The sequence below is a fragment of the Phodopus roborovskii genome, unplaced genomic scaffold (assembly GCF_943737965.1).
Source record: "Phodopus roborovskii unplaced genomic scaffold, PHOROB, whole genome shotgun sequence".
Taxonomy (NCBI): Eukaryota; Metazoa; Chordata; class Mammalia; order Rodentia; family Cricetidae; genus Phodopus; species Phodopus roborovskii.
The window spans coordinates 3804546-3818271 of record NW_026126646.1 but is presented as its reverse complement, the minus strand read 5'-3'; the positions used below and the strand labels follow the sequence as shown (position 1 = coordinate 3818271).

The 13726-nt window shown below is 53.9% G+C and overlaps 1 protein-coding gene across 3 annotated transcripts in view; it reads right to left on the bottom strand.

The window, feature by feature from the left end:
- Acot7 (acyl-CoA thioesterase 7) overlaps window positions 1-13726 on the bottom strand; it is an 88000-nt gene that overhangs the window by 10030 nt on the left and 64244 nt on the right. For all 3 annotated transcript variants that reach the window (XM_051173936.1, XM_051173935.1, XM_051173934.1), the window contains exons 7-8: window positions 6433-6549; window positions 54-238 (exon numbers count right to left, since the gene is read on the bottom strand). In XM_051173936.1, the coding sequence (XP_051029893.1) occupies window positions 54-238; window positions 6433-6549 (302 nt within the window). The remainder of the gene's footprint in view (window positions 1-53; window positions 239-6432; window positions 6550-13726) is intronic.

The following is a 13726-nucleotide window of genomic DNA, read 5'->3' as shown; positions in this document are numbered from 1 at the left end:
TCTCCTCAAGACTTCATTAGACCTAAGCACAGCCCATGGTTTAGGACACTCACCACAAGCTGCGGTACAGGCAGTGGCTTGCCCTCCTGGTTCAGGGACACGTAGGTGAAGAAGGCGCTGGCGGCCCGGTATCGCTTCTGTGAGTTGTCCACCACAGGGTCGGCGTCCACCAGGACTTCAATCTCCATGGACTTATTGCTCGTGAAGGTCATACGTCCAGAGATGGTGATGACGCAGCCTGCAGGGTACAGGACACCACTGCATTAGCCGATGCCGGCGTGCTCTCTACTCACCAAGTAGGCAGGGGCAGGTCAGTGAGAAACCATGTTACTGGGGACAGTTAAGACACTGGGTTAGGCAACACAGGCAGCAGCAACTACGAGGACGTATGACAAGTTATTAGCACGTGCCATTGTTAGTCCATGTGAGTCACTGTCCCCTGAGCAGACACTCGGTGCTGTCCCGGTACGTGTGGCAGCCGCTGGCTCCAGCCCTGCTGACACAGGGCCAGGCTGGGCAGGTCGTCAGCCAGGCTGTGGGTGGGCTTGCTCAGCCCTGCCTCGGGTGAAGGTCAAACCTGCCGCCCTCCCTGTCCTCCAGGGCAGGGTGGTGCCCACTGGCCACACAGATGCCCCACTGTGCCATTCTGAGCACCAGAGAATATCCCACAGGCTCCTAATCTCTATGCTGGATTGACACAAGCCACGGCGCCAAGCTCTTGGTGGGGCCATGTGACGATCTGTCAGGTTTACTCAAGTTTCACCCTCGGAGTTGTTGGCTGTCATTCGGGATTGCACCCAGGTTCACCTCTTAGCACCAACCGGGTGTCAGGTGGTGGTGACCTCGGTGTCTCTGTCAATGCCCGAGTGATGTCTAAGCCAACACACACCGCCATTCCCTTGGGCACACGGTACCCCAGCCTGGGTTCCTCTTCCTGGCTTGCTGCCTCTTCCCTCCCGCTGACCCCCCCACCCCTCCCGCTGACCCCCTATCCTCCCTCCCGCTGACCCCACCCACCCTCCCGCTGACCCTCCACTGCTGGGCCCTGCCCCTCTCCACCCTTGGCAGTTTCTGGCCTCAGGGTGCTTGGTTCCGCTCTTGTAAATGGACACAAGAAAGCCTGACCTTCGGGGAACCGTGAGGAAAGGTGGGCAGCCCCAGGGTGCTTGCTTGCCAAGGGTCCTCACCCCATCCATGATGGGTGTGGCCTGTGGGGGCTTTGGCTGCTGCCACTTCTGAATGATGTGTGACCAGAGCCCTCCTCCCACCTCCAGCACGGTCTTCTCCTGGGCCAGGCCATGGGGGTCACTCGGCAGGGACCCGTGTGGCTGCGGGGGCCTACAACACATATCTAGCTCCGAGACAGGCCCTGCAGGACACACGGAGACAGCCAGAGAGAGACAGTGAAGGTGCAGAGCTCTCTGCTGAGAAGTACCAGAAAGCTCCACTCCCCATTCACCGTCATACTTACACAGCGGCTTCAGCGCAGACATGGCCATTTCTGGGAGGGAAGGAAGGAGCCAGGTGGTCAGCAACAGGCGGCCTGATGCGAGCTGCACTGCTCAGTCACATACAAGCATCTGACAGGTGAGCACGCCTGTACCACATCCTGGGACTGTCACCAGCTCAGGGCCTAGGAGCTTGGACTAGTCACCCAGGTCTTGCAGCGGTTCTCTAAACAGCCACTAAGAGCTGGGCCGCGGGGCGAGCGAGATGCAGAAAAGGGGAAGCCGGCCAGAGTTCCCCAAAGTCCAAGGATCCTATGAGGGAGGGCCCACTGCGGAAGGGCCAGCTATTGCACACTGCTACACGAGGCCAGTCCCAGGCTCTGCAAACCCTGACCCAAAGGACAAGGGAACGTGTGCTGCTGTCAAGCACGGAACCCATGGCCTGCCCTGCACAACAAACAGCAAGGCCAGGGCTGCTCATGGTTTAATGTTGGAGCCGGAAGCCCAACGCTTCTAACTCCAAGTTCAAGTTCAGAGGTCCAGGAGGTGGGGTCTGGAGAGCCAGGGACGCCATGCCACACAAAGAACACCCCAAACTCGGGCCTGAGAGCCGCATCACATGTCACACACAAGCCTCAGAGGGACCCCACAGACACAGCGATCCACTATGGCTGGCACCTGACTGGGCCACTAAGAGAAACAGGATCACACTGAAGCCCATGTCAAAAGTCCTCAGCCCTGGCGACAGAGAGCCACAGAGCATCACTCAGAGGCCCTGCAGGTTCAAGGCCAGGGGAACCAGATCCAGCGAGGTGGGGAGAGGCAGCTAACAGGTGGGGTAAGCCTTTAGGTGTCCCTGCTCTGACCCCTACCTTCCCTTCCATACCCCACATGGCCTCCCTCTCCCCACACACTTCTCCCTAATCCTTGGTCTCTTCTCCACAGACGCTGCCAAGAACAGTCCACTCCTAATTAGCCTTCGTGTTCCACTGCAGATCTGGCCATGCCTCCCAGTCTGGAATGCCTAGAGGCAAAGCAGGGTGCCGCTATGAGGTGAGGAAGGGTTTAAACACGGGCAGTGGACTATAGAGACCTAGCACCCTGCTGGCCCCCAGGGCCCAGGGGAGCCTGAGGCCCTGGTTTACTCTGGGGGAAAAGACACTGACCAGGCCTGAATTGAGTGGCTGAGAAGTGTGCCACTGGCCTCCATCAAAACCCTGCTGACCAATGCTTCCTCCCAACTCAAAGGCCACCCTTTGAATGGCTGCCCTAGGGTCTCCCAAACTCTTCCCCACCTGCCTCTCCCCAGGAAGAAGCAGGGCCCTTCACTCTGCAGGCACCCAGAACGTCCAAGCACCGAGATGAAGGGAGTGTCTAGGTTCACAGGGACCCCTGTGACTGAGGGCACACTTGCTAGCAAGGAGGCCTCAATACAGACTGTGGGAAGATGGATGGCGCCCCACGGAAGAAGGCTCTGGTGCATCAGTGGGCACACGAGATGCCGTCAGAGGCCGTCGGCCCCAGTGCTAGCAGCTCCTGCAGCTCCGCCCCCTTTGCCTAGGGCGGTGGCCTGTGGGTAAGCACGCACCACAGCTAAGGCCAGCACATGGCACCTGGGCCACCCAAGCACCTGGGACGGAGGTTGGATATAATGCGCTGGATAATGAGACACTATGTGTCCGCCCTGCCCTGTACACGGTTGCAGAGGGCTCTGGCCGCCTGCACAACTGAGAAGCAACACCTGTCATCCCTCTCTCCTTCCATCCTCCCTTCCGGTCTCTCTTCTTTGGGCAAGGTTTCACTACGGAGCCCAGCTGCCTCGGACATGCGCTCGCTCTTTCTGCCTTTCTGGAATGGCCTCACTGTGTTGGGCAGGCTACACTGGGACTATAAGCACATCCCACTATGCCAGCTTTAATGTTCATTTTAATTATACTCTGAATAGTCATGTGTGGACTGGGACTATTCTGCAGCTTAGTTAAAAACAAAGCTAAGGGGCTGGAGAGATGGTTTAGTTTTTAGAGCAGTTGTTGCTCTTGCAGAGAACCTGGATTCAATTCCCAGTACACACATGGCTCATCGCTATTCAGATTCTAGTTCCAGTCCACAAGTACCAGGCACACACATGATGCACATATTATGTACATTCAGGCATGACACAGATACATGTTTTAAAAACTATAAAAAGGTTTTTTTTTTTTTGCAGCTTTTGTTTGTTTTTAAGCAAAGCCAATAGAATGGAATGTCAGAAGCCCCTGGAGGCAGGAGACTCAACTGTCCATTCAACACTCTCCACACTCAGCAAGAAATGGACCCTGGAATAGGCTGATGAGGACACTATAGACCAGTCTCTTTCTCTGCATGCAGCCTCAGAAGACAGAAGCCACTACTCAAATGCGAGAAGTGAAGTCAGATGACATCCAAGGTCAACATCAAAGGCAGATGACCTTCTGGGGACAGTCCTATGGCTACATAAAGCTGTTGCTAAAACTTCTGATGAATATTCTACTGGGTGACAGAAAAATCTTGACAGACAGACCCAAAAGATGGCCTGTGGCCAAGGGCACAGGGACCCAGAGGAGGCAATATGGGTCCTCAGAGGGCATGTGGCTCTGATGACATCTCGGACTCAGAAGTTAGCCTCCAAAATCAGGAGAGAGTTCGTTTCTGTCGTTTTAAGTATCCCAGTTTGTGGGCATCAGGTACCACAGGGAGCTAACACTTCACAGAGCCCACGGGTGTCAGGCCCATCTGCAGGCCAGGTTCCCAGGGCTCTCTCTAGCTGCTGCTTCATCCTGTACACACTGATGCGTGTCACACCTCTTCTGAGGAGGCGGCAAAACTGTCCCCTGTGGCCTCCTCTATGCCAAAGCTGAGGAGTCACACACAGGAAAGGCACAGGGACAGTGGTTCAGGAGGCACCATACCTCGGGGTCTACGGTGACTTGAGCAGCTGATCAGAACTGACCTGTCAGCCCCCCCCCATAGCTGCTGACACACTTGGACTGTGTCACCACAAACCCAGGGGCAGGAGGGACCTGCCAACCCCACGTGTCCAGGGCAGAGGAGAACACACTGCTCTAAAGAAGCAGGGACTCTCTACTGAGGAACAAAAGGCGGAATGTCATGACCATATTTGTGATGAAGATACAGCCTGTGTCAGCTGAAAAGGGACCCTCCTCCCTTGACACACTCCAGAACGGCTCCCGTGTAAAAGGACACTACACGGGGACATCTCGTTAAAAACAATAAGCAAGGTGGCAGTGTGCAAAAGCCTTAGGACACTGGCCCAGAAGTAGGCCAGACTCCATAGCTGCTATTTCGTTACTGCCTCGGTCCCTTCAACCCCCAAAGATACAACCTGCTGCTCCCCAGGAGGAAGCAAATGTCTGTCAGAAGTCTCGTGGCCACGGGCTGCACGGGTACAAGGACAAGGCAAGGCTGAGACACTGAAGGAGGGTTCTAGGGAAGGGGCTCGCATCACACATTTTTAACATTAGACAGGGTGTCAGTGTGTAACCCTGTGTGACCGGAGCTCACTATGTAGACGGAGCTGGCCCTGAACTCCTGAGTGTGGGATTAGAGATGGGCACCGGTACATCTCCTTAGCCACAAAGACCAGGGCAGCCTAGGAGGTTCTGTGCAATGCCCTGGCCCGGACCCATTGAGGAAGCCAGCGCAGAGCAGTGTGACAGACGAGAAATCAGGGACTTTTGGAAATGCAGACCCTTTCTGTGTTGCAGATAAACGCACCTTTAGAAACCAGTCTCCATCGTCAAAATGCCACATCCTCTGGTGGCAGAAATGACCCTACACAAGCTGCCTGACTCACAGCCACTCCTCCAATCCAGAGCCACTGCCTCTGGAACAGCCCCTTCCAAGCGGCTCCTGGCCATGCAGGGGGCTGAGGGGGAAGAATCTGGGGTCCTAACTTGGTGTCTTCACTCTGAGAACAGGGTGGAGTTCCTTTAAGGGCTCTCTGACTCAAGGCTTTACTGGTATAGCTATTGCCGGGTGGACATGGAGGAAAAGCTGCTATGGAGGATGCTTTTCTTAGTGTTCAAGGTCAACGAGGGATGGCTGGGCGGGGCCAGTTCTGTGGTGCAAGAGCCTGCTCTCCATGGTGGGTTTGGGTTTATATTTAACAATGGGATGCTAAACAGCCATGTCACCAGGCAAGAACTCTAGGAAAAGGAAAGCATGAAATCTGACATTCAGGCCTGTCTCCTCCCCTCCTAAAGGCTCACAGAATGAGCTACAAGGCATCCTGGGAAACCGTTAAAACGATACTATTGCCTGTGTTTGTGGCAAATACCTGTCAATCAAGACAGATTCTTGGAAGCAGGAGCCACATCACCAGGGCAGTCCGTGTCCACTGCAGGACAGCCTACTTATTTTCACTATGGCCAGGGGGCAGCCTTGCATTACCCCATAGCAGCCCCTGCCAGGCGCTGGGGAGCACACAGGGCCAGCAGGCTCTGGCCTCAGCACAGGAGGACAAGACAGCGGTAGTGGCTAGGGCTGTATGGCTCCCAGGCTGTAATCAGTCACGTGAGGGCCTAGCCTTCTCCACTGCCCCGCCCATGAGCTGCAGGGCGAGCACTAGCTGAGGAGGGGGTGCCCGAGGCGCCTCAGCACTGTCTTGCTGTCACTGTCCACCCTGTCCTGGGCCACCTCTTATTCCACAGGAGGACACCTACAGGGTTTAGTGGCAGCTGTCTAAGTGAGAGCATCACAGGGCTCTGTCTGCCTTAAGAGAATAAGTAACTGCTGGGCTTGGGGGACAAAAGCCTCCAGCATCCCAGAGTTTGCAGCTGAAGTCAGACCAGTAAACACCAGTCTCTTGGATGTGTGTGAAGCACAAAGCACACGGCGCTGCCTCCCTGCCTCTTGTGGCACACAGAAGACAGCAGGTGTGAGCAGAGTGGAACGGCCCCAGGGCCCCAGAGAGCTACTTCCCAGTCTCACGTTAGGAGGCTCTTACCTTTCCGGATTTTGTCGTGGAAGTTGATGGCATCCACGGAGGCGGTGACTATGTTGGTCTTGCAGTGACGTGCAGCCACAATCCCAGCTACCTCATCCATGAGCTTCATGGTCACGCCTGCACAGGAAAGGCACATGGCTGGTTAGACCTGGAGGCAGAGGGAGTGTTCACACCTGGAAACAAGTCCTCCCAGCCGCTCCAGCAAAGGCTCCAAAAGCAGTGGGCTGGGGCTTCGCATGCTGTGACTCTCATGTTAAAGTTCACTTCCTCAAGGACATCTGGAAACGGTCTCAGGTGACATTCTAGGCAACTGACAACATTCTCCACAAACCTTACTGCTGGGAAAAGTGCATACCAATGTCCCCTGGGAGGACATCTGTCAACACATCAGCTGGTTAGATAGGGTGACACACATCTGTGACCCATACACTCAAGAGGCTGAGGTAGGAAGATCTTGAGTTTGAGGCCATCCTAGGCTACATAACGCAAGACCCTGCCCTGTCTCAAAACAGTAAGGTCAAAGTCAGATAGCGCAAGGCGAGGGCAGCCCACAATCACGAGTCCTTCCTGTTTACTTAGAGGAGACAGGCTTTCTCAGTATAGCCCTGGCTGCCCTGGAACTCACTCTACACCAGGCTGGCCTTGAACTCAGAGCTCCACCTGCCTCTGCCTCCTGAGCGCTGAGATTAAAGGTGTGTGCCACCAACGCCCAGAGCCACCAGTCCTTCCTAAAGGGGACTGAGATGGGGCAACTTCTGGGGAACCTCTGGAATTTGTAGAAAGAAACAGTGTACTTCTACTGTGCCATACCCAGGGACAGAGATGCTCCAGAGAAACGGACCAGCAAATGCAAACTCAATGGCCATCTCACTCATCAGAGCCATTCAGGGACAACACAAAGGCCACCAGCTGATGTGGGTCAGCAAGATGTGACCCCGCCCACCCACGGTAACATGTGAACCTAAAAACAGGTACAGAGGGAAGCGAGCCAGACACTGAGAGGCACACTCAGTAAGGGCTCCCGTGTTGTAGGAGGGAGACTCAAGAGTCCTTGGAGATGGCGAGAGATTCCAGGTGGCGTAGCGCTCCTCCTCTAGAGGGAATTAAATGTGTCCCAATCAAAACCTGAAACCTGAAAGCCCCACCAGCCCAACTCTGAGCACCCATGTGATGCCATAAGCAGCAAATGCCATACTGTGAAACTGTTAACACAGAATTATTAAAAACTCATACAGTGGGAATGCAGTAGAGAGGGTCCCAACACACTGAAAATACAACCACCCACAATCCGCAGTCTGTTTCCTTGGTGCAGACAAAGGAAACAACAGAGCACACTGCCTGCCCGTGTATTACTACACATTTTACTTATTTAAGCCCGCGCGTGCATGTGTGTGTGCGCGCGTGTGTGTGCGTGTTGTATGTACCACAGCACACACGTGGCTGTCAGAGGACCATTCTGTGGAGTTACCTCTCTCTTTCCATCCCATATGGGCTGTGCGTGTGCGTGTGTGTGTGTGTGCGTGTTGTATGTACCACAGCACACACGTGGCTGTCAGAGGACCATTCTGTGGAATTACCTCTCTCCTTCCATCCCATATGGGCTGTGCACTGGGCTTGCATGGCAACTGCTTTCCTCCCTGAGCCAGGTTGTCTGTACCCTGACTGCTTATTTTTGGAACAAGGTCTTGCTGATATAACCCAGACTGGTCTTAAACTCAAGCTTCTCCCACCTCAGTGTCCCAAGCACTGGGATTATAACCCACAAGAGCGTCAGCATGCTACCGATCCACTCAACAGACATCAGCAGCGTTAGGAGGGCAGGTGTTCACTATTCCCAGACACGCTGTCTTCCAAAGATGCAGACTGAGGAGCAAAACTGGGAGACACCTCACCCACGAGGTCCAGGCTCTAGTGGGGTCACATGGCTGATACTCTGGCAGGCAATGCCACTGGCCAACCAAGGCCCTCTGCTGCTCAGCTCCTACCAATCATCCTCAGGGCTATAAAGGCCTTGACTGGATTCTAACTGTACCCAGTAGAAAAAAATTACAAGAGGTTACAGAGGGACCACTTGATCACCTAACTTTATCGGCATCAAGGGCGCTAAAAACCAGAAAGACATTGCAGCTCATGACATCTATCACTGCCCCTGACAAGCTCCAGAGAACTGATGTGGGATGATCTCTGTGTGCTGTGATATGCTTTATTACTACGGTTAATAAAGAGGCTGACTGGCCAATAGCTAGGCAGAATAGAACTATGGGGAAGTCCAAGCAAAGATGGGGGAGGGAGTCAGAGCAGACACCAGCACACATCAGGGAAGCAAGATGTGAGGTAACAAGCCACGAGCCTCGTGGTAAAGTATGTCATAACAAAAATGGGTTAATTTAAGTCATAAGAGCTGGTTAATAATAAGCCTGAGCTAACAGGCCAAACAATGTGTAATTAATATTAAGCCTCTGAGTTATTCGGAAATGGCAAGTGGGAGAGAAATGTCCGGTTAACAGAATGGCCAGGCACCGATGGTCACAGACACTAGGGTGTGCGTGGCCTGAGTTCAACACCCATTTCTTAGAGTTTAGTGCTCTTGGCTTTAGAAAATTCCAGTTTTATCATGACCTTTTCGGGAAGGGGAAAGGTTCTGCCAATCATGGAGAGGAGGATGGGAAGGAAACAGGGAGCTGCTCAGCCTACATGGGAGGTCAGGGGCCCACTTCTCAGAACCACCGTAGGGACAGAGTCCTCTAGAGTCTAGAGTCACAGAGCGCAGGATGAATGAAACACCACTGCACAGGCTTCCTCCCTTCTGTGCATGGGAGGGGCTGTCACTGGAGAAGGGCAATCGGGAGGGGCTGCAGCTCTGCACTCCAGAGTCGCACTGGGCTGCAGAGTCGCACTGGGCTTGACGTTTGCAAAGAGGAGGAAGAAGCATTATAGAAACGCTTACAGCCCTGCCTGGACCCACTGTGGAGCCTCAGTCCTCTCCTGAGCCAAGCCAGGGCCCTCGTGGAGGTTGACGTGACAAGGGTCAGCACAGGAGGGGTCTAAGTCCCCAGCTTGGGACTTCCCAGAGTCACAAGCACAATAGGGATCATCTACGAATCAGCCTTGGAAAGATTGGGCTCTGAGTTAGGTGAGTGCAGGGGCCACCACAGTGGCTCAGGGCATGGGCTCTGGAGTTGGTTGGCCTGGGGTACAATCCCAAGCCTGATCCCTGGAAGAGCCCCAGCCCCCACGATCACCTTTCAAACACAGTGCATGCAGGTGACACTTGCAATCTGTACAGCAAACACAGGGGTGAGGGGCCAGCGGGGGCTGCAGCTGCCAGCACGGGGAACAGTTGCTGAACTGAACAGCAGCGCCTTTGCCGGCTTAGGACTGGAGATGAACACCTAAGGGAAGAGGAACAGTCTCTCTGGAGGAGTGAAGGAAATCTGGCACCATACACAGCACTCTGCTCGGGTGGGCACAGGAGTCAGACATCGTCAACCTCTGCTGGTCAGGTGCCATTCACACGGAAGCCCGTCTGGGTCATGACACTTTTCTGATTTGGCTATGGCTCCATGCAAGTCTCAGCGTGTCACTTGGCACTTCTCAAAGGACTGTGGAGGACAGAGGGACGGTGCGCAGTCTGCATTCTTCCAGACAGATGCTCTCTAGAGGGGCTTTCCCACAGACTGTCCTCATGCCATGAGCAACGTCCTTGGTGGCCACTGACGCTCCCTTGGCTTAGACTGACATCGACAGCACTCGTGCTGAACACTGGCCGTGCACACCAAGGAAAGATGTGCCCAGAATTCATGTGTGGTTTGGATCACACTTGTCAGTCAAGCACAGAACAGCGCAGGCTGGAGTCTAGGGACTGTGGCTGCCAGGACAACACTCTGTAGATGCGGGGTCCATAGCTGTCTGACAAAGACGAGCTGGCAGCCCCAGGGGCAGGAGCACTGATGTCTGTCTCATAAATCAGGGACAGAGGCACAGCCCATAACTCCAGTCCTACGTTAACCTGATGCCTCTGGCCTCCAGACATGCTCTCCTGTATATGTGCATACACACGTACATCTAGGCAAGCACTCTAGCCACTGGGCAACATCCCCACCCCTCCTCCCCCTCCCTCCCTCCTCCTCGCTTTCTCTTAACATAATAGAAACAAGCAAGTCCCCACTCAGACCCCAGAGCGTGTGACTGTTCCTCAGGGAAGGGAGAACAGAAGGCATGGACTGAAGGTTTTGTTCTATTTTAAGTTCTATTTTGTGTGTGTGTGTGTGTGTGTGTGTGTGTGTGTGTGTGTGTGTTTGAGAGAGACAGAGACAGAGACACCAAGGAAGTCCTGAGTTTGAACCCCGGCCCCACAGAGACCTGGAACAGTGTCGCACGCCTATAATCCCATCCCTCCGAAGTGAGGCAGGGGCATCAGAAATTCAAGGCCATCCTCAGTCACACAGCTATGTGAGGGCGTCTGAGAAGGGCTGGGTCAAGCATCACGCAGCAGTTATTGAAAATACAATATGCTCTCCCAGAACCCCTTCACCAAACACCACTGCTTACAGCACACCAGGGCGCCCCAGTGGAAAGCTAAGTTTGCTAACTTGTATCAAAACAGAGGAGTTCCTAAGTGCCCTGGCTGCCAGTGCAGCCCAGACGGACGCTTCTCCCAGAAGAGCCGCGTGTGTCCCTTTTTCCACCCTGGAAGTCACAATCCACATCCCATTTCTTGCTCGTTCACACAACTAGCAAGTGCCAAGTTCTCTATAACGCCTCTCCCAGGTGTCCACGGACTTTCTCCTCACTTGCTTCCCATTCAGACAGCTAGTATATATACACACACACACTAACACACACTGTCACACACACTCACACACACACACTCTCACACACACAGATGGCTTTGACAAACTATACAGTCCATCATGGGCTGTCCCTGCTTCTCAAGATTGGTAATTTTAAAAACTGACAACCAAATCGCAGGATCTGCTGTCATTAGAGGCTGCACTCACTCCAGGAATTATGGGAAGGAAAAGACCCAGGCTTGTTGGCCACTAACACAGAGATAAACACTGGGTGGTAGAGATATTTTTGCAACTTAACATTTAACTGCTTACAGATTTTTGTTTTGATTTTTCTTTAAGTATCGACAACATGCTGACTGGATTAAAAATAGAGGCTTAATTTTCTTTTCCCAAGGCCTGCTGGGCCAGGCCTGCCTACAAACCCACAGCAGCAGCCAGCCACACAAAGCTACAGACGGCGCAGCCTGCTCTGTGGGTGGGATCTGAGATGCCCCCATTTCTAAATTTAATCCCAGCTGACGGAGCGTGGGTAAGAGCCTCCTATATTAAGCAAATGATAGTAACTTCATCTTATTTTATACATCCTAGCCTTTGGCGACGACAAGACGTTATTATGAGACGCAGGTGAGTGAGTGTTCCCACATGCCCCGCCTCCTCTGGGTGCTATCACCCTGCAGCACCCAGGACCAAGGAGTCCCTGGCACAGGAGCCTTAATTATGACACTCAATGCAGGTTAATTTTTGTAACGAATGCACATACAGCCACAAATTTCTAAAGACAGTAACAAAATGTCAAAAGTGGGAACTGTAGGGAACAGAAACAGATAGTCCAGCATGTTAAGTTCTTGTCACCAAGGCAGACTGTTGGTAGAAGGGAATAACCATTCTAGCAAGTTGTCCTCCTGTACAGCCAGCCATGTTCATGCCATAGCACACAGGAAATGCAATGGCTTTAAAAAGTAGATACTATCGCCAAGTCCCAGGTGGCAATGACTGTGGCTGGAGCATCACACTCCGGGGTGACAAGGGCAGCCATTCTGCCTCAGGAAACTTAGAAATAAATCTGGTGACTGCTGCTCAAGGGTCAGAGTAGCAGAGGCAAAGCAGCAGGGTGCATTTGTCACTCGATGCCCTGGGGACTCGTGGAGAGACAAAGCAGTATAAATCCACACCCAGACCCATGAGACATGGCCGGAGGCCAATCTGCCTCCGCCTAGAGGCCATGAAAGGGCAGGTCCCTTCAAGGAGTCAAGACTGGAGCAGAGGAAGGCTACTATTTTACACTAATGGGTTGGTCTCTTTGGACAGGACAATGTTGTTAGAGGCCACCTGCCATGGTTACTCCGGTGCGTCCACAGCCAGACAGGGAGAAAAGACTGGTTCAGGTGGCGCCAAAACAAGGGTGCACAGCTGCGTCAGCAGGGGCCGAGGGAGTCAGATGCCTCGGGACAGCAATGGGGTGGGGTGGGGGGGGTGGGGGGGGCAGAGGCATGCTAGGGGTAGCACCTGCACTCTCCTGGGTCCTGACACACCAAGAGTCTTAGCTTTGGAGAGGTGGCAGGCAGGCAGGCCAGTTGGCCGCAGGACAGATGAACTCATCGACACAGAAAGGATCAAGTAAAGAACCTTCTACCTTCTGCCCGTCAGGCCCCAAGCAGAGTGGAATGTGAGGAAGTGACCAGCCAGCAGTGGCCAGGGCTTAGACCGGGGGAAACACGGTGCACATGTCCAGCTTCTGACATGAGGCACAGTAGAAAGGGAGTGTGGGCCAAGAGGGGAGATGGAGGCTTTCTAGGATGGAGCGAGTCAGGGACTCCTGCAGGAATGCTGGCCAGACAGAGGACAGAGACTGCTGGGAAGGGATAGGGCTGCTGACAGAAACCAGGGGAGAGGAAGGGCCTGGAGCTATGGTCTCCTCAGTTACTGCCCATTACTTTTTCCAAAAGGAAGCTAACAGTGGAGTGGAGGAAACTCGGCGTTCCACCCCACGGACCATCAGAGCCAGACCTGACATAGCACAGGCTGGAAGGTGACCAGGCCCTGGCCACAGCCCCACAGTAACAGCAAGCGCCACAGAAGCTGGCCACTAGGCAGTCCCTCTCCTGACCCCTGGCTAGCGTCTTCTCTGTGATCTGCGGCTCTAGTGCAGGTCAGGACCCTGACGTGATGCACAGTCAACCAAGCATGGCACATGCCACACACCGTGTGTCAGAGCAGGCTCTGGGGACGCAGGGGCCCAGGCCTGCCCCTCAAGCCCACCCCCTCCCCTTTTTCTATGGGCACACCCTGCTATTTATTCCCTTCTCAGTACCAACATTGAGATATTTTTAATTCTCCTTTTTAAGTCCCACAGGCTCAACACCGCCCACTATTGCTCTGAGAACATCTCTGGCCCTCTCCCCTCTCCGTGGGGCAGCAGCTCCCTTCCCTTACTTTAGAGCACGTGCCATCCCGGCTTTACTTACCCAGGCCCAGCACTCTGGGGGAAGGCAGCTTGGTTT